The 23,194-nt window shown below is 43.2% G+C and overlaps 1 protein-coding gene across 1 annotated transcript; it reads left to right on the plus strand.

Annotated features, from left to right (window-relative positions):
- The first annotated feature begins 4,276 nt into the window (after positions 1-4,276).
- RAD54B (RAD54 homolog B) lies at positions 4,277-22,665 on the plus strand. The gene is made up of 14 exons (XM_081874229.1): positions 4,277-4,294; positions 4,794-4,985; positions 6,372-6,656; positions 8,081-8,243; positions 9,378-9,603; positions 12,261-12,468; positions 12,765-12,904; positions 14,359-14,649; positions 16,447-16,521; positions 16,848-17,023; positions 18,537-18,798; positions 20,444-20,510; positions 20,669-20,869; positions 22,236-22,665. Exons 3-14 carry the CDS (start codon positions 6,425-6,427, stop codon positions 22,430-22,432), a joined length of 2,238 nt encoding a protein of 745 aa, XP_081730355.1. The 5' UTR covers positions 4,277-4,294; positions 4,794-4,985; positions 6,372-6,424; the 3' UTR covers positions 22,433-22,665.
- Positions 22,666-23,194: the final 529 nt, after the last annotated feature.

Raw genomic sequence — 23,194 nt, forward strand, 5'->3', positions numbered from 1 at the left:
TCAGCAAAGCCTTTTGGCCCAGATGCATCTTTACCTATCCTGCCTCCCCTTCCAGAGTCACATAAGATGTCAAGCGTAGGGCAGTTGAGCATGGCTTAGCTAAAATAGCCACAAGGGCCAAATGGGAAGTCCTAGCAGTCCTAATTAGGTTTGCAGACCAAAAGTTCCTTGTCACTGGTTTAGGGCTTATCCATACTTGACTATTGTCTTGCTCTTCCAATCAGAGGTTTGCACTTTAATGCTCTGTGTCCAAGCGGTTTTAGGGTTTTGTTTTTGCCCCAAGATTTCCTCATGGAAACCTGCTCTTTAAAGTTGAATTGGAGCAAAAATAAATTTGGGTTTTCCATGGATTGACGGTTCCTCTGACTGAGCTTCGAAGAGCAGGTTTTTGCAGGGAAAGCTCCAGGGGGCAGGGGAAAGGTGCTCAGACACTGAGTTTTAAATTGCAGACCATGTCTGGAATGAGCGGAGGAAAGGTAAGTGTGGACAAGCCCTTACTTAGGACATGCAAACTGGGCCAGAACATACTAAAATGTAATTATAAAAGTACAATAGTGAGAGTAGGCTTTTGAAGGGGAAGTACCATAGCCCAATGGTAGAGCCTCAATAGAAGGCAGCTTCCTCTGCTTTTTTAAATGTTTCTGAGTTTTAGGTGTGAAATAGTTAATTATTTGTCTGTTTCTGAAGCTGCTAGCTTCTACTTGCCTAACAGTTCCAGTTGAACCAGTTTCCTGCACACACACACTTGAATTTTGGCTTCCTTTCAGGGGGCCCTCCGCCACCTAGATAAAGCTTCTTCTATTTCTGATATGTGCAAAGGATATCGCCCTGTAAAATAAGAGGCAGGGAAAGAGATTACTTCCACGTAATCTTGTTTGGTTTAGTCCTTTCATCCTTTATCCTTCTTTACCTACACTTAGGGAGCATTGCTTGAATACTCTCAATCTCCCTGCCGCCACCCCCAATCTGTGTTTCTGGGTTTTTTGTTTTGTTTTCATGAGCTCTTTATTCCTGGAAATAAATTGGCCTTAATAAAGCTTGTAAACAGTTTAGGAGTGTAGAGATCACTGATTAAATATTTTGGAGAAGTTGCCGTAATCTTGATCAGTAGCATATATAAGTCTAGCTACCTGGTGACAAAATATGTATCCCCCTACTCCCATAAACTTCAAAACCCTTTAGAGTGCAAATATTTATTTAAAAGATTATTGTGTTTCACCACTCCTGACTTACGGCAATTAACATCTTTATAGATCAGAAATTTTCTGATTTTATGGTTAATTTAAACTGATTTTATCTTTTGTAACTTGATTGCTTAGAACTCTGGTGTTAAGCAATATATACATAGCTGACATAATAAATGAACAAATAACCATAACCACTGCATTATTAAAATGAGCACAGGAACTTTCCTGCCCACCCCCTTGGTATCCCTGTGCCCAGTGCTCCCCACCCCCCGCCAGAAAAATAAGTGCCGGTATTTACCATGAAGTTGTTACAGTAAGTGCTACAACCAAAAAAACAACCAAACAACCAAAAAAAGAGGTGCAAGGACTGCGTACTCTTGAATACCCCCTGAAAAAAAGCACTGATGTGCCCCCTAAATCTGTTCTGGGGTTTCCCTCAACCCTCTGCAGCCAATTTGGGGAGGGTGTGGGGGAAGAGGCAGGGGCAGGGAGTTTATGACCATTGCCTGGATTGTACTCAGCCTCATTGTTTTAACATCTGAGCTCCAGCTGCTTCTTAGCTGCTAGGACAATTAAGCAAGTATAAATGGAACTTCAGGCAAGCTTTGAAGCAGAAACTCCAGACTTTCAGATTCATGGCTGGAATTATGGCCCTCAGTCCTTTTACGTGGACCTGTTCTTGGCTTGGTTGCCTTCTGTTTGATAACATGCCTTAAAGCATGTTGAATTTGATTAGGCACTTCAGTGTTTATATTACTTGGACTAGCTATGGTTCCGGACTTTCCTTTGTTCTTCTTTGGCTTGTTTTTCCTGGCTCCTCTCTCCACACCTGCTCTGTTCCTCCACTTGTCTCTCCCCCACCCCTGTTCTCCTCTTACTCTTTAGCCCATACCAGGGTCGTCTTCTCTTAGAATCATAGAATCATAGAGTTGGAAGAGACCACAAGGGCCATCGAGGCCAACCCCCTGCCAAGCAGGAAACACCATCAGAGCACTCCTGACATATGGTTGTCAAACCTCTGCTTAAAGACCTCCAAAGAAGGAGACTCCACCACACTCCTTGGCAGCAAGGAGTCTTCTTCACCTGTTTATTTTTTGGCTATAAGGTTACCTGCTTAAGCACAAATTGAACTGATGAGGGGGTTGCCCTGCCCACCAGGTGTACCCTATCAAAAGTCTGACTTCCTGCCAGTGGAGAGGTGGGTAGTGACAACCCCACTTCCTTCCTACAGAGAAGGAACTTATCACAGTAAGTACCAATGTTCACTTTTCTCCAAGAACAATTTCTGAAGAGGTTTTTAACAAAATAGTTTGTGGAATTGGACTGACCAGAGATGACAGTGAAGGAATGGTAATGTCATCTCCAGAAGCCTGCCTCCAAAATCCATTATTTTACTCATACCTTCAACAGTGGTTGTGTTGAAAGCCTGGACAACTGGTGAAGAGGCTGACAGGTCGCGTGGGTGGAATCTTTTTTGATGTTGAGTGTTTATTCAGTAGTCATTGAAGTGAAAGCAGAGGTTCATGAGTAGGCAAGAGAGGACAGGGATTGAAAATCAGAAAAAATGTCAGGCAGGGTAAAGATATTCTCAACAAGTCTATCAAAGACTGTGTTTGATTTTAATTGCCACCATTATAAGGGTCTCGACCAACTGGAAGATAGGGCTGGAGAAACAACAGTAAGAGCAAGGGATGTCAACTCTTTCAAAACATTTTATGCTGCCTGAATAATGTAAATATTTGTCTCTGGAACACAGTGTGCCTAGAGAGGTTAGTGGAAAACAAAACTTGTCATAATCCTGAAGTCCAGCAGTGACCAGGACAATGAGTCAAAGGCTATACTGCCACTGTCTGAGAAGCTAGACCAGATTCCTAGCTTCAGAGCCTCAGGTCTCATGTTTGGGATCAGGGGGTTCACTGATCATGAGGCTGACTGGCAGGAAGTCACTAAACTGGATCCCATGGACCAGGGCCATAGAACTAGAACTGAGACCCTCACAGGCGGCTAGTTCTGGCCTGAGAAACTGAGTGCCTCCTATGCTACCCCACCAGTCTGACAGTGCATGGGACACCTGGAGCAAAGGAGAAGAGCCTATCTTCAGCTCAAAGGGCTGGCCCTTTAAGAGCCTCTAGTGCTCCAATAAAAGAGGTGGAGGATCAGAAAGATGGACATGGAGGCAAAGGCTCACCTCCAACCCTTGTCAAGCACATTGTTCATTACAGATAGGTAGCCGTGTTGGTCTGCCATAGTCAAAACAAAACAAATTCCTTCCAGTAGCACCTTAAAGACCAACTAAGTCAGTTCTTGGTATGAGCTTTCGTGTGCATGCACACTTCTTCAGATACACTGAAACAGAAGTTTCCAGACCCTTCTATATAGTGAGAAGGTGGGGAGGGGTATTACTCAGAAGGGTGGTGGGAATGGGTGATTGGCAGATAGCTGATTGTTCATTAGGAGCTCTCCATGGTGCTGCAGCAATCAACCTTCCTTGCTCTGTGGGTGGCACCTCAGGACTAGAATAGGATAAAATATCTGATGCAGTCCAGAGATAAAGTTCACAAGTATCCCATTCTTTCTTTCCTTCCCTGTGCTGCAAAAAATATTGAAATATTTTGGAGTTAGAAAAAAATACTGATATGGATAGCACTTGCTCAGGGATCTTACTAACTACTTTAGTGCAAAATGATAAGGTTAATGGGATTTTAGGAAATCAAGGAACATTTGGGTGCTTAGTTACGACTCCAGATTAGTAAATTCTAGAAATTTTGCTTTTTTAATTTACACTAAAGGAAGTTGGTAGACAGGATGGGCAGAACATGAATATTTAGATACACATGACTACCTTTGAATAACTCTTATTAAAATTGGTCTCTACTATTAGTTTCCTGTTTAAATTATTGAATGAATTACATTTATGTAAATCGGGTTTATGTAATGTGGTTTGGAAAGATTATGTCTTCCCCTTCCAAGAATGTCTTTGGCTTGTCTATATGGAATTGCTTCTGCATGGCATATTAAAATGCTTAAAAAATGAATAATCTTTCTGACTTCTTCCAAGGTAATCCCACACATTCTACACAGGCAAGGATGTTCAAATTATGTAGATAGTGAGTACTAGAATAAACCATGTTTCTGCTCCACTGTAGAAAGCATGGTTATTATCAGAGTAGACCCACTGAAACCAGTGTACTTGAAATTTTATTGCTTGAATTGCATTTTTCAGTATACAGTATGGTCATTTAAAAAAAATAAAATAAAAAGAATTATGCTACAATGTGGACAAGATATACTAGATGGTATTAATGACCTGTCTGGGTTATATTTAAATAGGCTCAGCATTGGTTCTAGTAAAATTTCCCCCTTTTCTTTTGAAGTTATGGGAAGTACCATATACACATCTCAAATTTAGTGTGCAAGTTTCAATTTTTTTTCTTAAAGAAAGAAAGGCATATAGCCCATCTAAAAGCACGAAGAAAGGGAAAAGACTGACAGCTGAGCTAGCACTCACAGCTGTCATTTCATTTGCCTCTCTGGGCTCAGCCTGAGGGACGTGTTACAAGCGCTCTCCCTATCTTTCCCCTTTTTTGTGTGTCTTCGCCTCTACAGGTCCAGCGTGCCCAGTGACAACAGCAACAGTGAGGCACCAGGAGGAGCCTGGCTGCCTCACAAAATACTTCAGCGTAGTGTGGTGCAAGGCCTCCAAGAAAAAACACAAGAAGTGGGAAGGTGATGCCATTCTTATTGTGAGAGGGAAGTCGGTGACCCTGAAAGATACAGAAGGCAGAGAGATTGGAAGAGGTAATGCCAAATTAGAGTGCAACTCTGATGTGTAGAAGTTTAGCACTGCCCCCAAAGGAATGTGTGCTTGAATTAAAATGAAAACAGTTGTTTGTATGGTCGGCATTACAATGGAGTAGGAAATTTGGCAGTGGCGCAGTCTTTGTCGGTGACTGGCTGAACTGTTCTTGTGTCACAGAGAAGTAGGAAAGCCAGAATTGTCTCTGGCTGCTTGTTATTGGTTATGGGCTCAGATCCAAGAGAGAAGGGCCAGGCAGGTGCATGGGATTGGGAAATGAAGAGTAAAAGAGGCAGAGGGGCTTGAGAAGGAAGTAGGTCAGAAGGAACAGAGGGACTTAGTGTATGAGTATTGGTGCTTGAGAAAGATCTGGAGGAATGTGGGGAAGGACAGGGAGGAGTCTGAGAAGAGAACTGGGAGAGAGAAGAGGGTAGTTAGGAAAAGATGCATGTGACCAGGAGCTTCAGAGGCAGAGACCTGTTACGATATGGATGCAATGCAGCTGCAAAGTGCTAGCTTGAAAAGTAAACATAATGGGAATGTTGGGACTGCCAGTGGGAATCAGAGGGACAGTCTATTCACAGTGCGAAGCACCGGAATTAGCTCAGAGTGTAATATGAGCTCTTCCGTTTATTCCTATCCAGGAAGTGTTTGTCACTGGAGCTTGAAGAGAGCAGTCACGTTTTTGTAATGCTGTAAAGACAGAAATAAAGGCATGTAAATACGTTTCTGTCTATCTCTTTCCCCTGCCCAGGGGGGCAGGGAAGAGGGGGCGTGTTCTTCTCACGTTTGAGAAGAATTGCCGATCGAGACCTTGCCTGCGCCTGCTGGGGAATGCAGCCAGGGAGGTCAACAGGGAATCAAGCCGGGTGCCTAGGATTGTTGCCAGTTCCTCCTGATAAAGGGCTTGATATCCCAACAAGACCTGCCTCTTATTTGAAATAAGCAGCCAGATCTCAGTCTGAAGGCCCCTGAAGGCTCATGTTTAATGCACCCCGCCATCTTGGTTTTTTTTTTTACTCTAACTGAGAAATCCAACAAATTATTTGCTTTGTTCTGATGGTTCAAAAGTATAGTAATACTTCACACCCCTTAATTCAGGGGTTCTCAAACAGACATGCATGGAGCTGGTTGGGGGAATCCTCTGGGTAAGCATGAGAAGGGAGGCTGCAGGGCTTTAGAGGAATCGATGAGAATTGCCTTCTCTTTCCCTTCTTCCAGCAAGGAGTCTCCATTGGATCTTGGAGCCTTTCCATTCATGGACAGAGCACTCTGGATCCAACCTAATGTGGCCAAAGTCTTCGTCTAACTTTTACCTGACAGCTTTATTATTACTATTATTTTAATTTTCCGTTCATCTCAGCTAAACATTTTGCGGCCTTTCTTAGGTGCTGGATACAAAGTCAAAGACCTGGAGAATTTTGACCAAGGCCAGACTCTGATGGTTGGAGGCAAAGAAATTGAAGTGATGGGCATAATTGCAGAAGAGGACTTCAAAAGCGGCAAGTGTTTTCAGTCTGGTGTGAAGACTGCCGAGGAGATTTGGAACGTCTCGCAAGCTGCTGCAAAACCATTCTGCAACCCTTTCAAAAATGTATCCAAAACTAACACTGAAGGAAATCCTCCCAAAGGCTCCCAGAACTATAACCCACGTCATGATCCATGCGCACCAAGTGAGGATTTTTATGGTTCACCTGCTTTAATCTGTTTTTAACCTCTGTTTTATCCTCTTCTGAATTTGAATAGACTGGCAGAATTAGGCCCTGGTTTTTTTGGCCTCCTCTGCTCCAATATATTGGGGTGAATATTTTTTAAAATAAATTTCGAATCTACATGAGGAGATGTGCAGGGGTTGCTAGTAACAGGCAATAATACATTTAAATGGACAATCTGCAACTAATGCCCCCCCCATCTGATTAATTTGGAGAGGATGCTTTCTTTTCTGCAGCAGCCTAACCTTTCCCAGCGAGGGGCCCTCCAATTGTTTCTTCTTATTGTTATAAGAAAAAACTGCTCCTTTTCCCTTATGGGGTACCCAGGAGCCCATATAGAGTCCTTTTGTAGGTTCTCTATTGGTAGGAGAAAATAACAGAGGCCAACCAAAGAATATTGAGGAGCAAAGCAGCTAGTAAGCCTGATCTTTATTAACTGTTGCAACAGGGTGCTCACTGTCACATGCAAGAGACAGGAGGGACTCCGAACCATGCGCTCAAGCCCTTTTGAACTGCCCACCCTGGAGCCCAAGACCACCCCCTAGTACATCATCCATACATCAGAGAAGGGGTGTAGCCCAAGACCACCCCCTAGTACATCATCCATACATCAGAGAAGGGGTGTAGCCCAAGACCACCCCCTAGTACATCATCCATACATCAGAGAAGGGGCGGACTACAACAGAAGTCTGAGTGCATTGTTTTTATCCTGTCTGCCAGGTTACCTGATTGGATTACCTGGGCATCCTGACCACTCTTTTGTTATGATAACTACTCAATTCCTGAATCCAGGTCACAGGCTCACCCTATTCATTTCTTAAATGTGCCCTTGAGACAGGATTTGTGAGCATAGAGACAATGGGGAGGCTCCCCATTTCCTTCGACCTTGCAGAGAAATATTTGAGGTCGTTTGGGAGAGACAAAATGATTTCAGGATTTTTTTTCTGTGGGGTTTCAGATATGTGGTTTATACGTTTATGTATGTGCTTGCTTGGTACATTTATGAACATTTATTATATATATATGACTTTAACATTCTTATAACATTATAATTCACATCAGCGCTAACTGTTGGGCTTGCTGGCTGGTGCTGATGGGAGTTGGAGTCCAACAGCAGCTGGTGGGTACCAGGTTGGGGAAGGCAGCAGTGGCTAGTCAAATATTCCTTCATACCTTGAGGGCATATCCACACCATGCATATAAATCAAAACAAGAGTAAAATCTATTTAGGTAACATTGACAATCACTTGCTGTTCTGCTGCTTTACTTAATCTGATAATTAAAAACATAACTGTGTTTGCCAGCTGTCGATTCTCCCCCAACCAGTAGCTTTTACTGAATAAACAGTAATGTTGCTTTCATGATTCCTGTGCTTCAAATTTAAGATTGCTTAGTTATGCTGCGCCCATCCCCAAATCACCAGCGGTTGTTCAACAAGTTGGGCTTGCCTGTGGTGGATGTTGTTGTGGACCCCCACATTGTAAACCATCTTCGACCGCACCAACGGGAAGGGATCACATTTCTTTATGAATGTATGATGGGAATGAGGTAAGAGGATAATCATTTTGTACTTCTTTTTAAATTGCGTGAACAAAAGCTGAAGTATGGCCTTTCAGTCATCTGCAGTAAATCACACAGGTGGGCAAACTTTCTTTCTGCTTTCTGATTTCATCGGTCTTTTTAGAACCTTGGCATGGGGTGGGGGGGGGGCAGGCTGGTATCTCCGAAGCTTATTGAGAATTGGCCTATATGTCATGGGTATGCTGTAGTGGTAGGAAATGGCATAGCCCTGGTGGTTAATTCGGTTGAATTGCATTTGGACCAGCTGCAGCAGGAGGTTTCTATTAATGAATAATGCAACCGATTCTCTCCTAGCAAATTCCGCCCTCAGAGAAGCAGGGCACTCATTCGAGATACACTTGACACGTTACATATTAACAGGGAAGTTAGTGAGAAAGCTCATTGTTGAAATTGCTATGCCATTTGCTTAATATAAACTCTGTAATTTGAAGTAGGGATTTTAAACTTCAATCCTATACCCACTTACCTGAGTGTAAGCCTCATTGGACTTCTGAATAACAACAAAGGAGAAGACCACAATGAAAGGAGAAAGTTGGGATATTGATTCCTGTTCATTCAGTAAAACTGTTCCAATCTCATTCCCTTATCAGAGTAAGTTGAGAAAGCTTTTGCCAAAGTTAGGAGCTTTCTACAAATTTGATTCAGGTTGTATAAGAAAACAGCCTCAGAAACTTAGAAGGAGGTGTATTCTAAGCAAAAATACTAGATTAAGCTAATAAACATAAATGTTATTTTGTTATTCATTTTTGTAGCCTTTTCTGTATATTAATGTTTTTACCCTTGTGGGGTTTTTACCCTTTCTGGTTTTGCACTAAATTGAATTATTTGATATGCACCTTGTAACAACATTGTCATATTATTGAAGGTGTGTGACTGAACCAACACATACAAATAGTAAGTAAATGAAATAAAAATCTAAGGCCAGGCCTCAATACATATTTTTGTGAAAAAGAAAAAAGGACTTGCATAGCTTAACAATATGGATTTTCCTAAGAATGGTTTGCAGAGAATTGCCAAGCTTTAAAAGAAGAAGAAGAAGAAGAAGAAGAAGAAGAAGAAGAAGAAAAAGAAAGTATCAACCATGCAATTGTCTTTTTTCAGAGTAAGCTGTAGATTTGGAGCCATTCTTGCAGATGAAATGGGTTTAGGAAAAACTCTGCAGTGCATTTCAGTCCTCTGGACTCTCCTGCGTCAAGGGCCATATGGATGCAAACCTGTAATAAAACAGGCACTGATAGTCACTCCTGGGAGTCTGGTGAAGAACTGGGGGAAAGAATTTCAAAAATGGCTGGGAAGTGAGAGAATCAAGGTGTTCTTAGTGGATCAGGTGAGATAATAGTCTGCTTTGTACATCATGTTAAACCATTCTTAAACCACTGTTAATTGAAAAATGCCAAAGAACGTTCTGCAGATAGAATCCTAGAGCTGGAAGGGACCCTGCGGATATTCTAGTCCAACCCCCTGCAATGCAGGAATATGCAGCTGTCCCTTGTGGGGATTGAACCTGCAACCTTGGCATTATCAGCACCACACTTTAACTGTTTTGTCATACACTATCTTCTTTCCACGTGGCCTACTTCTCGCCCTGAGCTGCCCCTCTTCCTGACTTCCCTTAAGGCTTTGCAGTGCCCAGCTGCTAGCATTGCCTCATCATGTCACCATTTCCCTTTCCATTGGTCAGCTCCAAGAGCGAGGGTGTGGGAATCTTAGCAGTCTTTAGCAACTTTAATCAACCTGCAGTGTTCTCCTTACATTCTCCCAATAAAGAAATGTCCATATTCCTTTGCAGCATGTGTTTTTTAGAAATCCTTTTCTCCCACTCCTCTGGTCTACCCACTGGGTCCTTGACAATTGACCCATTACCATAAATTTGAGCTCAGTAAACTTGCCGATCAGAAGGTCGGGGGTTTGAATCCCCGTGACAGGGTGAGTTCCCATTGCTCGGTCCCTGCTCCTGCCAACCTAGCAGTTTGAAAGCACGTCCAAGTGCAAGTAGATAAATAGGTACCGCTCCAGCGGGAAGGTAAACGGCGTTTCTGTGTGCTGCTCTGGTTCGCCAGAAGCGGCTTAGTCATGCTGGCCACATGACCCAGAAGCTGTACGCTGGCTCCCTCAGCCAATAAAACAAGATGAGCGCCGCAAGCCCAGAGTCGGCCACGACTGGACCTAATGGTCAGGGATCCCTTTACCTTTACCTTTAAACCTTACCTGTGTTGGAGCCACCCCCCATCTCCCATCCCCATCTGCTCCTGGATGGTTAAAAGACTGCTTTCAATAATGCACACTTAAGTATTTTCATCTGTTTCATTTGTAATCATCAACAGGAATAGAACCTTTCTTGAATTCCTTCCACTTACTTGGCATTCTCTCTTCTATTTCTGTGCTTTGCTATTCAGGCATAAAGTTGCTGCTACTGTGAGCTGTACCTACTTGGATAAAGTAGGTAGAGCTCAAAGCGATATGTCAAAGAAATTCCCTTTAAGTTTTCACCTCCAGCTTGAGCTGCAGCTGTGAATTGAAGTGGGGCAGGGATGGGGGTGGGGAAAGGCAGAGTTGGATGGGGAAAAGGATCCTGTTATTAGTCAGAGTTAGCAGCAACGTGAACTTCAGGAAATTTTCTAGTGAGAGTTGCTGAATGCTAAGATTGGCTTCTCTTGCTTAAAGTTGCAGTAACCTGGTGGGCAATTTGGGCAGGGCAGCAAAACAAACACACATAAACCATTGTTAGGGAGGTACTTACATTCACATGTAATACTAAGCCATAGTTAAGGTCAGTAAAGCAACAACAAACCATGGTTTGTTTTCACAAAGAAGGTATAGTTAAGGCATTTTACTGGGTTAGTATGTAACGCTAAGCCATGGCTTATTAGCTAAGATTTCTTTAAACCATTGTTTAACATGATGTGCGAACCAGGAACAATGTTCACCTGTCACCTGTAACAATGCTAGGTACTTTCCTTGGTGTTTGGATAGACCTCAGTTCTATTTTTACTGTTGCAGAGCCTGTTAGCTGGTTTGAGGATGTTTACACTGCGCCTTGTTAGCATTTGTATTCCTATTGTAAAAAACAGTTGAAAAATCATTTTGAGTGTTGCTTTTTGCTGCTTCCCCATGTGGGGACAATAAAATCTAGATGTAACTTTACAACTCTACATTGTCATGCTGTGTGGTGTTGTCAATGGAGCCACCCAAGGACTTGCAACACAACTGAGTAGAAGCACCTCACCATTTGTGAATAATGAGGGGCTTTTTAGCATCTTTCTTTTCTTTTCTTTCTTTCTTTTCTTTCTTTCTTTCTTTCTTTCTTTCTTTCTTTCTTTCTTTCTTTCTTTCTTCTTTTTCCGATCAGTATTGCCAGGAGGAGGATAGCATTTCCTGTTATGGGCCTACCGCGATCTGTCATTCCACCTTTCTCCTCTGCTGTTAGAACAAATGTAACAATTGATACGAAAAAGGGCAAAAACCCCCAGAACACTAGGATGCCTCCCCCTCACCAGAGCCATTATTCTGCTTTGCAATTAACAGAAGGTGCAACATTTTCTGATTGGAGAGTGTGCATGTGAATTAGGATGTTTATATGCACATGCATGCATAAGAAGCCCACATCATGGTCAGTGTGAGAAACAAGATGCTGGGCTTGACAAACCACTGCCCTCATCTAGCAGGGCTTCCCACATGAAAGCAATAGCCCCCTCTTGCTCTTCTTCCCCAGTGGCTGGTGTTCAGGGGCATGCTGCCTGTCATCCAACAGGTAGTGTGCAGCCATCATGACTATTGGCCACGGATAGCTTTCTCCCGTGTATATTGGAGTAATCATCTTTGAGAACCATCTAAACTAGCAAACTGTGCCCATGTCTTATGGCAGTGACATACACAGATTAACTAACTGCTGTGTGAGGAAGTAAACACACAGGCGTTTTTGTTTCTTTAAACTGCCAACTTTCCTGACCCACAAAGCATTATAATTCTCTCTACGATCTGCAGGATCACAAAGTAGAAGAGTTCATCAATTCCCCACTTTATTCAGTCCTGGTCATTAGTTATGAGATGTTTCTACGCTCCCTGGACCAAATACAGAAGGAGCAGTTTGGCCTTGTCATTTGTGATGAGGGACATCGCTTGAAAAATGCTGCTATTAAGACAACGACTGCACTTGCCAGTCTGTCTTGTGAGAGGAGAATTATTCTGACTGGTGAGTACTTAATCATCCTGTTGCCACCAAACGGACTAGCATGGGGATAAAATAAGTGTTTGTCACATTTATGAATGTAGCTGGAGAGGGAACACTTCTCAGGATACTACATGAAGAGTTATTTGTGTCCAAACAAGATGTTGAGATCAGACCCTGTAGCTGGAAGCACTGTTTGCCATACAGTAAAAAAGATAAATTTACATTGTAATGCAAAAGATGAATAAAATGTAATCAGCTCGGGGGGGGGGGGAGAGAGCCCTTCTGAAGGTGTAAATGCATTCCTTTTCTCTTCCAAGGTACTCCAGTACAAAATGATCTGCAAGAATTTTATGCATTAATAGAGTATGTAAATCCTGGAATACTTGGTCCTTTGTCTACATACAAAAAAGTATATGAGGAACCTATTCTCAGATCCCGAGAGCCTTCAGCAACAAAGGTACATTATCATCAAAATCTGGAATTGAACAGTGTGATTTAAAATTAAGGGGCACCCGGTGCTTCTTGACAATATGAGGAATGAACCGTTCTTTTGGATGAGATTGTACAGAAAGGCATTACTTAACTTTACCCTTGCAGTGTTACATGTGTTCATACTTCTAAAACCTGAGTAGGATTTTCAGAATTTATTGTACAACACAAACGGCTCCATTTGGTCTTAGCTCCCTATAGTGGCTTCCATTGCTGAATACTATTGAAAACTGGCAAAATGCTCATAACTTTTGCTGAGTGGGGTGTGCACAGAGGCACAACATATTTGGCATGATGAGTGGGAAGGGGCCATAACCTAGAAGCAGAGCCCATGTTTTGCATGCAGAAGGTTTCTAGTTCAAAAGGGGTTGGAAAAGATCCTTGCCTGAAATCCTAGAGAGCCAGTCCCCATAAACGATACAGTAGTAGCTGGACTAATGGTCCCATCTGTTACAAAGGAACTTCATATGCTCATAATATGCTCATATTTTGAGGATCCCTACTGGTATTGGATGAGTCACGCAGTATCAGGGGTGGGTGGCAAGTTTGGTGTTCATTGCAACAGTTGTCCTCAGGCACAGTACTTTACTCTTCCCTATAGGAGTGAAATGACAACTATTAACTTATGCAGGAGAAAGTTAAGGGGTGTATGTTAACAGTGGCTAAGTCTGCTTCTTCCTCATGGAAACTCTATTGTCTTAACTCTGCTCCAGATTGCATTTCTTAGCCAAGGTAGAGTGGTATGCGAACTTGAGAACTGGATTTATCATTCCCTCTACTTCTGAAATTCAGGTGTGGGTGCCATTGCTTTGTGTAGCCAAGATGTCACCACCCACCCACAGTAGGGGGATGTATCAGAACTGCACATGTTCTGTACTGACTGACTGGGGAGGGGGTGGATGGAATGGAGTATCCTGGAGGGGGATGTGTCTGCCTGACTCGAAGAGGAACACTCCTCAATACAACATTGCAGGTCTCTATATGTATAAAGGTACCCCTGCCCGTACGGGCCAGTCGTGTCCAACTCTAGGGTTGTGCGCCCATCTCACTTAAGAGGCCGGGGGCCAGCACTGTCTGGAGACACTTCCGGGTCACGTGGCCAGTGTGACGAAACTGCTCTGGCTAGCCGGCACCAGCGCAGCACACAGAAACGCCGTTTACCTTCCCGCTATAAAGCGGTACCTATTTATCTACTTGCACTTAGGAGTGCTTTCGAACAGGAAAGCAGGAGCTGGGACCGAAAGACGGGAGCTCACCCCGCCGCGGGGATTCGAACCTCCGACCATGTGATCGGCAAGCCCTAGGCGCTGAGGTTTTACCCACAGCGCCACCCGCGTCCCTTCACTCTATATCTATAGACCATTACTATTAAGCTGAGATTGCTTGTATGAGCCAGATTGACTGTCCTTTTCATTTACTTAGGAAGAAATTGAACTGGGAGAGAGAAGAGCAGCAGAACTGACTCGCCTCACTGGACTCTTCATTCTGAGAAGAACCCAAGATGTCATAAACAAATTCCTCCCTCCTAAATTGGAGAGCATACTTTTCTGCCGCCCAACAGCACTGCAGCTCGATCTCTATCGAAGTCTGCTGAGCTCTCCGTTTGTTAGATCTTGCCTTCACGGTAGTCTGGAAAACAGCTCCCATTTAATATGCATTGGAGCTCTGAAAAAGCTTTGCAACCACCCCTACCTTCTCTTCAAAGCAATAAAGGTTTGTATATTGTGCTTTGTTTAAACACATTGTTTACAAAGCATCTCACATTATCGGTGCCAAGAAAAACACAGTGGACATCATTTCAGTCAACATAAAGACCAGCAAGTATCAAAAACCACATAAGCATATCAATAAATTCACAAATTACAGTAATTCAAAACGTGTTTATCACAAAAATACAGTGAAACTATTCCCAATTATATTAATTCACCTAAAAAACCTGATTCAGCAACATGATAATCTTGTTAAGAAAGGTGCTGCTTCTATACTTTCTAACGAACCACCTGGGAGTAGGAGCAAACCTTGAAAGTTGTGAATAACTATGGTGCTTGCAGAGTCAATAGATCTGAGTGGGCAGTCAGAGGAAGAAACAAATTACATGCATACATTGTGTGGCAGGCACATCTCTTATTTCGGGCAGTTCACCTCCCAGCTTTTATCTGAGCTTCCCTTGTAGCCCCACCCCCATCTCTCACCTGGGGTTCAGATCATTACTCCCTCTAACACAGCCCTAATGCCCTTTGATGTTTACCCTTTGGGAGTGACCTGCCCATGGCAGCTTTGGGAAAGATGCTTCCCTCCCAGATACTGCTGCAGATATATGCCCCACCCCTCTCTCTCGGTTTCTACTTTCTCACCTGAGCACATGGAACAGCTCTTGAGGGTTGTTAGTATCAGCAGCGGCAGCGGCAGCGGCAGTTGAAGGCATTGGAGGCAAGGATCAAATTCTTTTCCAGCCCTTCAGATGTTCTGGCCGCTGTTACAGGACAGATGAATTTTCTTTGTCTCCCTTTCCCTTTGCCTCGAGGCTGCCCTGTTTGTTACTTACTACAGCAGTGCCTGCTGCTGCTGCTGCTGCTACCAGCAGATCAGCAAAAATCCCTTGAGAAATTATGTACTTCAGAAAGTAGCCGCACCTTTTGATTTCTTCAAAAACCTCAAGCCTGGAAAGTGTGAAAATGAAATGCTAACCTTTATCAGTTCCATTTCTTACAGTCTTTATTCTCTTAGCTGGCTTCTGCACTCATTATTAATTGGGCTTTTCTTATCCCGTCTCCCCAACTCCCTCTCAAACTAGTTAATAAAAGATGTCAAGAGATGCCAGCGTATTTTATCTTGTCCTTTTAGAAAGCAATGCCTATTGCTTCTGTTGTATTATATTGCCAGTAGCAGCCATGATTCCTTCAGGGCAATCTTTTAAAAATGTATGATCTCCTTGAGGTTCCTGCATTCCAGCGGGTTGGACTAGATGACCCTCGAGGTCCCTTCCAAATCCCTACAAATCTATGATGCTACCTTTATGGAATCTTTTCCATGCTGATTTTCCTGCCAAGGACCTGCCAAGCATCCCCTGCCTAAGATGCTTCTGTATTTGCTTTAGTGGCAACTTTGAACCTTCTGCTTGGAAATACATTATATTTATATATATTTGTGTGTGTGTGTGTGTGTGTGTATATATACACACACAAAACGTAGTCATTTCCTCTGCCTTCCCCAACACACACACACACGCACACAGTGGATCAGGCCCACAGGCGGAGGCAGGATGTGTCATAGTAAATTTTACAGGCAGCTCTCTTGTTCCACCATGATGCTGCGTGTGTGCAAAAAAGCCACGGTACATAGTGTGATACCCAATTTATTAGTACTGGAATAATTGCAGTCCTGTATATAGTTTCATGGGAGTAAGCTCCATGGAGCTAAGTGGTGCTGATTGCATAGTTTAGACTTGTAAACTTTACTGAGCTTTAACAAGAGTTTTTTCAAGCCATGCAACTTTTTGCCTTTAATTAGAAACACACACAATCCTACAGGGAAGCGTTGTCATTTAAACTGCTGGCATGGAGTGGGAGCTCTGTCAAAGGAAAAGTAAGAATTAATACTTGCAGTATTATCTACGTATTCAGCATTTTGGGATATTCTGTCCTCAATGCTTTATAACATCCACTTTGGCTACAGCATCCTTTTATTCACTTCAGAGCAGCTGAAGAAGGAAGAAGCAGAAATGTTTTGCTGTAAGGCTTTAATAACTTTTGTTTGTCACTGAAGGGGAAAACAACAGCTTTACTGATTAACTGCACCCTTCCAGGATCCAGAGTAAACTTGTCTGAAGTGTGGTGCTTGATGCTTTAAAAATAATATGTCATGTTAACAATAAAAGCCACCCAACTTTTAATGAACTGTTCTTTTTCTAGGACAAAGGATGTGATCCCAGTTGTGATGTACAAGAGAAACAGAACCTCCATGAGGCTTTGCTTGATATTGTTTCTCAAGAACATACCCCAACCTCTTTCTCTGAGACTGACTCGGGGAAGTTGAACGTACTGACGCAGTTGCTGGCAGCAATTCGGGAACTGAGCCCTGCAGAAAGGTAGGAAATTGGTTTGGTCAGCTTCTCTCTCTCTCTCTCTTTTTAGTGTAGTTGAATCTTTTGATTTAATCTGATTTCTCTCAGATGACATACACCTAGAACTGATGATCCTAACAATCGATGTTATAATAATAATAATTTATTATTTGTACCCTGCCCATCTGGCTGGGTTTCCCCAGCCACTCTGGGCGGCTTCCAACAAAGACCAAAAATACACAAAAATGTCACACATTAAAAACTTCCCTGAATAGGGCTGCCTTCAGATGTCTTCTGAATGTCAGGTAGTTGTTTATCTCTCTGACATCTGATGGGAGGGCATTCCACAGGGCGGGCGCCACTACCGAGAATGCCCTCTGCCTGGTTCCCTGTAACTTTGCTTCTTGCAGTGAGGGAACTGCCAGAAGGCCCTCGGCACTGGATCTCAGTGTCCGAGCAGAATGCTGGACGTGGAGACGCTCCTTCAGGTATACTGGGTCAAGGCTGTTTAGGGCTTTAAAGGTCGACACCAACACTTTGAATTGTGCTCAGAACTGGGAGCCAATGTAGGTCTTTCAAGACGTGGTCTCAGTGGCCGCCCCAAGTCACCAGTTTAGCTGCCGCATTCTGAATTAGTTGTAGTTTCTGGGTCACCTTCAAAGGTAGCCCCACGTAGAGCGCATTGCAGTAGTCCAAGTGGGAGATAACTAGAGCATGCACCACTCTGGTGAGACAGTCCGCGGGCAGGTAGGGTCTCAGCCTGCGTACCAGGTGGAGCCCATTTTGCATGGGCAGGAGTAAAAACAAGGCAAACCCCCTCCCTCCTGAACCACAACAATGCACTTCTTAGAACCATGCAGGTGGCATCTGGCTAAAACACTCTTGCTCAACCTCTGCCCCATGGCTATTTGTCACCCTGTGCTCTTTGAAGGAAGAAGGCTAGGTCTCTATAATGTTGTTCATCTGATAACCTGGCATTCACTGAGTTTTAGCAAAGTTGTAGCCTGGGAAGCAGGCTAGTATTGAGACAGACGATTGGTCCAATCTAGCTCAATATTGTCTACAGCCCTCAGCTGCTATGATGACCCCCCACACAAAATAACCTCTTCCACATAGCATATGGGACCTTTTTAAAAAACTAGTTACCGCAGGGGAGTGTTACCCTCCCCTCTAATTCACCCTGCCGCAACCTGGGCAGGAATTAAGAAAATATCTCTCATTTGTGTGAATGGAAACTTTATTTGGGGGGGGGCAGCGCTGAGGAGGGGATGCTGCAGGCCAGATCCAGAAGTGCTGCAGACCGCATGTGGCTTGTGGCCTGGCACTTACCTGGACCTGTTCTGTGCTAAAAGGAGCCTTTCTCGACTCTATACCTAGAGGTTCCAAGGATTTGAACCCTGGACCTTTTTGCATGCAAATTATGTACCCTGCCCTTGGTACACACACTAACGATATATACGTTTTGGAGATTTAAATGCAATGAACATGAAGGAACTGTATTAGCCAGTAACAGATCTACTGTATTCTGGATTGACAGAGTCGTGGTGGTATCCAATTACACACAGACCCTGAACATATTGCAAGAGGTGTGCAAACGCCATGGATATTCCTATGCAAGGCTTGACGGCAACACTCCCGTCTCCCAGAGACAGCAGATCGTTGATGGTTTTAATAGTAAATTCTGCCCATCTTTTATCTTCCTGCTGAGTTCAAAGGCTGGTGGCGTGGGTCTGAACCTTGTTGGGGCCTCCCATTTAATCTTATATGATATCGATTGGAATCCAGCCACGGATATTCAGGTTTGTTGTGAATGTCTGAAAAGCCTTTTACACCAGGCATCATTAGCAGCAGCTGTTTAATGGCACACATTTTTGTTCAAAGAAACATTCAGATTGATACCATTTTGTATGCAGGCCTGTGCCCTGGGTTTGCTGAGCATACTTACCAAAGATGGATGCAGGTGGAATTAATATTTTCCATTGCAGAAGTTTAACTCACTTTCTCACAGGAAATTTCAAACAGGATGCTCAAAGCCCATTTCAAATAGGCAAACTTCTCCTTTCCGAGGGCTATATGGTAGTTACTTTGAGAATAGCTAGTTGCATAGGGGTCTCATTATTTTGAGCTCAGCTGCAAGGAACGAAAATGCCATAACTGATTTATGCAGGATGGTTAAAATATCTGAAGTGCTGAATAATTCCCCTTGCATTCGTTGTCTGAACCACGCTTTGAAGTAAGCCATTGCCATTATTATTATTATTATTATTATTAATTTATTCAACATATACACTGCCCTATTCCTGGAGGTCTCAGGGCGGTTCACAATAAGACCACAACATATAAAATCAAACCAAAAGCAGTAACCCAATAAACCCCCTCCCCCCAAAAAGCACTAGTTCCTCATGTAGCTCACTGATCTTGAAACCGAGGAAGGTTAAAAAGAAAATTTGTGATCTGACATGGAGGCCTGTTGCTCAAAGAAGTTAAAAAAAAAGTCGCTGGGCTTGCCAAAGGCCTTGCACACCTAAAGTTGTTCTTTGGATCTTAACCATTGTTTTGCACATTATGCACACACACACACACAGGGTAAAAAAATTGTAGAGATGGCTGCTGTTTTTAATACTAAATTACTTTTAAAATTAGATGTGTATGGAGGAAACGGGCTTTCATCCAGTGGAGTCATACATTATCTTGATTTGTTGGGAAAGGGTTAGGGATGATAGAGATGCTGTAATCATAATAAAGGGGGGAGGAGCCTGTGTAGTTTTGACAATTCAGTTTGGTTGGTCATGGCCACTGGATGCTTTGCTCTTGAAATTGATGATACACATTCTGTTGGTTTTAATGGAGTCATCTCAAGGCCATAGTTAATATGAGTTGTTCTGTGACTGGTGCTGCCACAGCCTCAGGGAGGCCTGATTTGGAGTGGCACTGCAGAGCCGGGGAATGGGGTTTTAACCCTTTACCATTGTGCTGAGTCTCTGATAGATAATCCCTCATGCCAGAAGCTTCTATTAGCTGTGGAAGGCCTGTGTGTTTTCCTCTCCGTAGCTAATAGTAGCTATAGGGAGGGGTGCTGATTTTTGTTACGCAATTGGCAGGTGGAGGTTCAGGCTTGCACTCCCCTCCTGCCATGCCTCAGTCCAAATACGGCATCACCCACAGCTGTTTATAAGACAGGGAAGAGATGTTGGCAGCCTCAGTTACGGTTTTCCTTCACATGTAGTTTTGGCCGGTGGGATCCACATTTTAATAAACATATATAGGTTTATGTTGCACTTGGTTTTCCTTATAAATTCCAGGACCTGATAGTTTGGGTCCCTAAAAGAACTGACAACCAAATGTTAGAGAAGCGGGTAAATTTAAATAAGGTGAAATGCTCTTGCCAGCCACATAATACAGAATAGTGTGCTCAGTCATATTTCCCTTCTCCTTCCCTTTTAGGCAATGGCCAGAGTTTGGAGAGATGGGCAGAGACATACAGTGCATATTTACAGACTGCTTACTACAGGTCCGCCGCATATTTGCAAACTCTTGTTTGAGTTTGGTTCGCAGGAAACATCTCTAGATGTATCCGCTCTTAAGAATTATACAGCATTTTCTGTTGGCTTTTATTTCAGGCCCTCATTTCCAGAAATAAAACCAGTGTCTCTGCTTTTTTCAATGCAGGCACAATAGAAGAGAAAATCTATCAGAGACAGATCAGTAAGCAAGGGCTCTCTGGGGCAGTTGTCGACTTTTCCAAGGGATCCGAACACATCCGTTTTTCTGTTGAAGAACTTAGAGATCTGTTCACCCTGCATGAAGAGTCTAGCTGCCTTACCCATGATTTGCTGGAGTGTAAATGTACAGAAAAGGAAGGCGACCTAGGTGAGTTTTGTTTTGCTTTCGTTCCTCCTCTCCATTGGCCACTGGCTCCTCTCTAACTCGGTATACAATTTGGTTCCCAGCATTCCCTCAATGTCTTTATAAATTGCAAAAATAGGGATTGGTAGCTTTCAGTGGTAATTGCTTTTATGTGAATAACAAATTGCCTCTTTGTGGAACCTCTAAATCAGGGATGGAGAACCTGCTGTTGCCCTCCTGATGACTAACATCCAGCATGGCCAATGGCCAATAGTTAGAGGTGATGGGAGCTGTAACAGAATAGATTAATAGAATTGTGGGATTTGAAGGGACCCTGAGGATCATCCAATCCAGGCTTCCTTAACCTCGGCCCTCCAGATGTTTTTGGCCTACAGCTCCCATGATCCCTAGCTAGCAGGGCCAGTGGTCAGGGATGATGGGAATTGTAGTCTCAAAACATCTGGAGGGCCGAGATTGAGGAAGCCTGAATTCTAGCCCAATTCCCTGCTTTGCAACTCTCTGATACAGGGATCAAACTTGCACCACGCTCTAACCAACTGAGCTATCCAGGCCAACAGCAGATTGTGGGTACGCAAGTTTCCCAGTTTGTGATCCAAACTATGCCTTTTGTGCAATAATTTGACCCATGTTGAATCATAATCATAGGTGGTAGATTGGGGACAGATGAAAGGGAGGACTTCTTCTCACAGTACAGAGTTAACCTACGAAATCCACTGCCACAAGATCTGGTGATACCCACTATCTTAGATATCTTATAAACAGGGATTACAGTGGTACCTCGGGTTACAGACTCCGCTAACTTCGGTTAAGAACTTTGCTTCAGGATGAGAACAGAAATCGTGCAGCGGCAGCGGGAGGCCCCATTAGCTAAAGTGGTACCTTGGTTAAGAACAGTTTCAGGTTAAGAACGGACCTCCAGAATGAATTAAGTTCTTAACCCGAGGTACCACTTTACACAAATTCATGGAGAATGTTATCACTGGCTATTAGTGAGGATGGCTGTGTACGTATTATCTCCAGGATCAGAGACAACATGCCTCTCAATTACCACTTGCTGAGGAGAAAAAGCAGAGGACACATAGTGCTTTCTTGAACTGCTTGTGCGCTTCCAGGTACATAGAATCTGGTTGACCCCTTTGGGAAAGAGGATGCTGGACTAGATAGGCCTTTCAGTCATACACTCACACACACACACACACACACACACACACACACACACACACACACCTACACATGCTTAAACACCTTAAACAGGGACAAATTAAGGACTTGTTCCCGTTTCATAATTTTCACACTCTTCTTTGTCAAAAATAACAGATTTGGCATTTGATGTTCTTCCCTGCATCTCTAAAAATGCCATTTCTTTCAGGTCCCTCGGAAAACCTTTCTCTACAAGATTGCCAGCTTGGCCACAGCAATGTGAAACCTGACTCAAAAAAGCCTCTCTCTATGTCACAGTTGATGCAATGGAAACACTATTCTGGGAATCACGAAAATCTTCCCGATCCCTTTCTTAGAAGAGTAAAAGAAAACATTACATTCGTTTTCCAAAATATGACCAACTAAATGATGCCATCTAAACAGGGACATTAGTTTCTCCCTTAGTCACAATGGACATTTGTGCCTTATCTTTTACAAGCAAAGCAGACTAATGGAATTGTTGGGGAATTATGAAGAGCATGTAATAAGGTTTATATTGGGGAAAGATTTAAGAATAAATTATGGTTGGGGAAGACATCTTGTTTACTATTACTTTTTCTGATTTGGTGTCATAAATAAAATTATTTTGTAATATTTTACTTGGAGCTAACCCAGCCCAAGGGTTTCCTTTATGTCATACGTAGAAGAGACCTTCCTATTATCATGGCTATTATTTCCGTAGCAGTAAGCCTTCATTTGTTGCTCACAGTTTCCATGTCTTCACAACGCTGTGCTATCGTTGCGTATTCCAAGGGCTGAGCACACTCTTATGTACTTGGGCAAATACTTCTCTTATAACTTATTACTAATGGAATCACCATAGGAATGTTCTATACATGTCATGAGCCTCTTTTGGATAGTCCCTTTGATGCAGTTATTGACAAATGACATAACACCAGCTGTGCGAGGACTTGGGGGGGGGCGGGGAAAATATTATTAAAGTGTGCCTTTCTACAGCACTTAGTGAGTTACTATCAAATGATCTACCATTTGCATTCATTGGTCCCACTCATGGGGTGTAGTTATTAGTCATGATCATTTCCCCTCAGCTTGTGTCCTTGGGGCTGCTGGCTGAAATCCCACTTTCTTCCCTGACTTTCATGTATTTTAAAGAAATGTTTAAAGGAG

This window comes from Podarcis erhardii, assembly GCF_964252035.2.
Source record: "Podarcis erhardii genome assembly, chromosome: 8".
In the NCBI taxonomy this organism is placed as follows: Eukaryota; Metazoa; Chordata; class Lepidosauria; order Squamata; family Lacertidae; genus Podarcis; species Podarcis erhardii.

Coding starts and splice junctions, on each gene's coding strand:
- RAD54B (XM_081874229.1), top strand. CDS start 6,425: ATGGTTGGAGGCAAAGAAATTGAAGTGATGGGCATAATTGCAGAAGAG. Junction 9,604..12,260: donor AGGTGTTCTTAGTGGATCAG/GTGAGATAATAG, acceptor TACGATCTGCAG/GATCACAAAGTAGAAGAGTT. Junction 20,511..20,668: donor TTACAGACTGCTTACTACAG/GTCCGCCGCATA, acceptor TTTTCAATGCAG/GCACAATAGAAGAGAAAATC.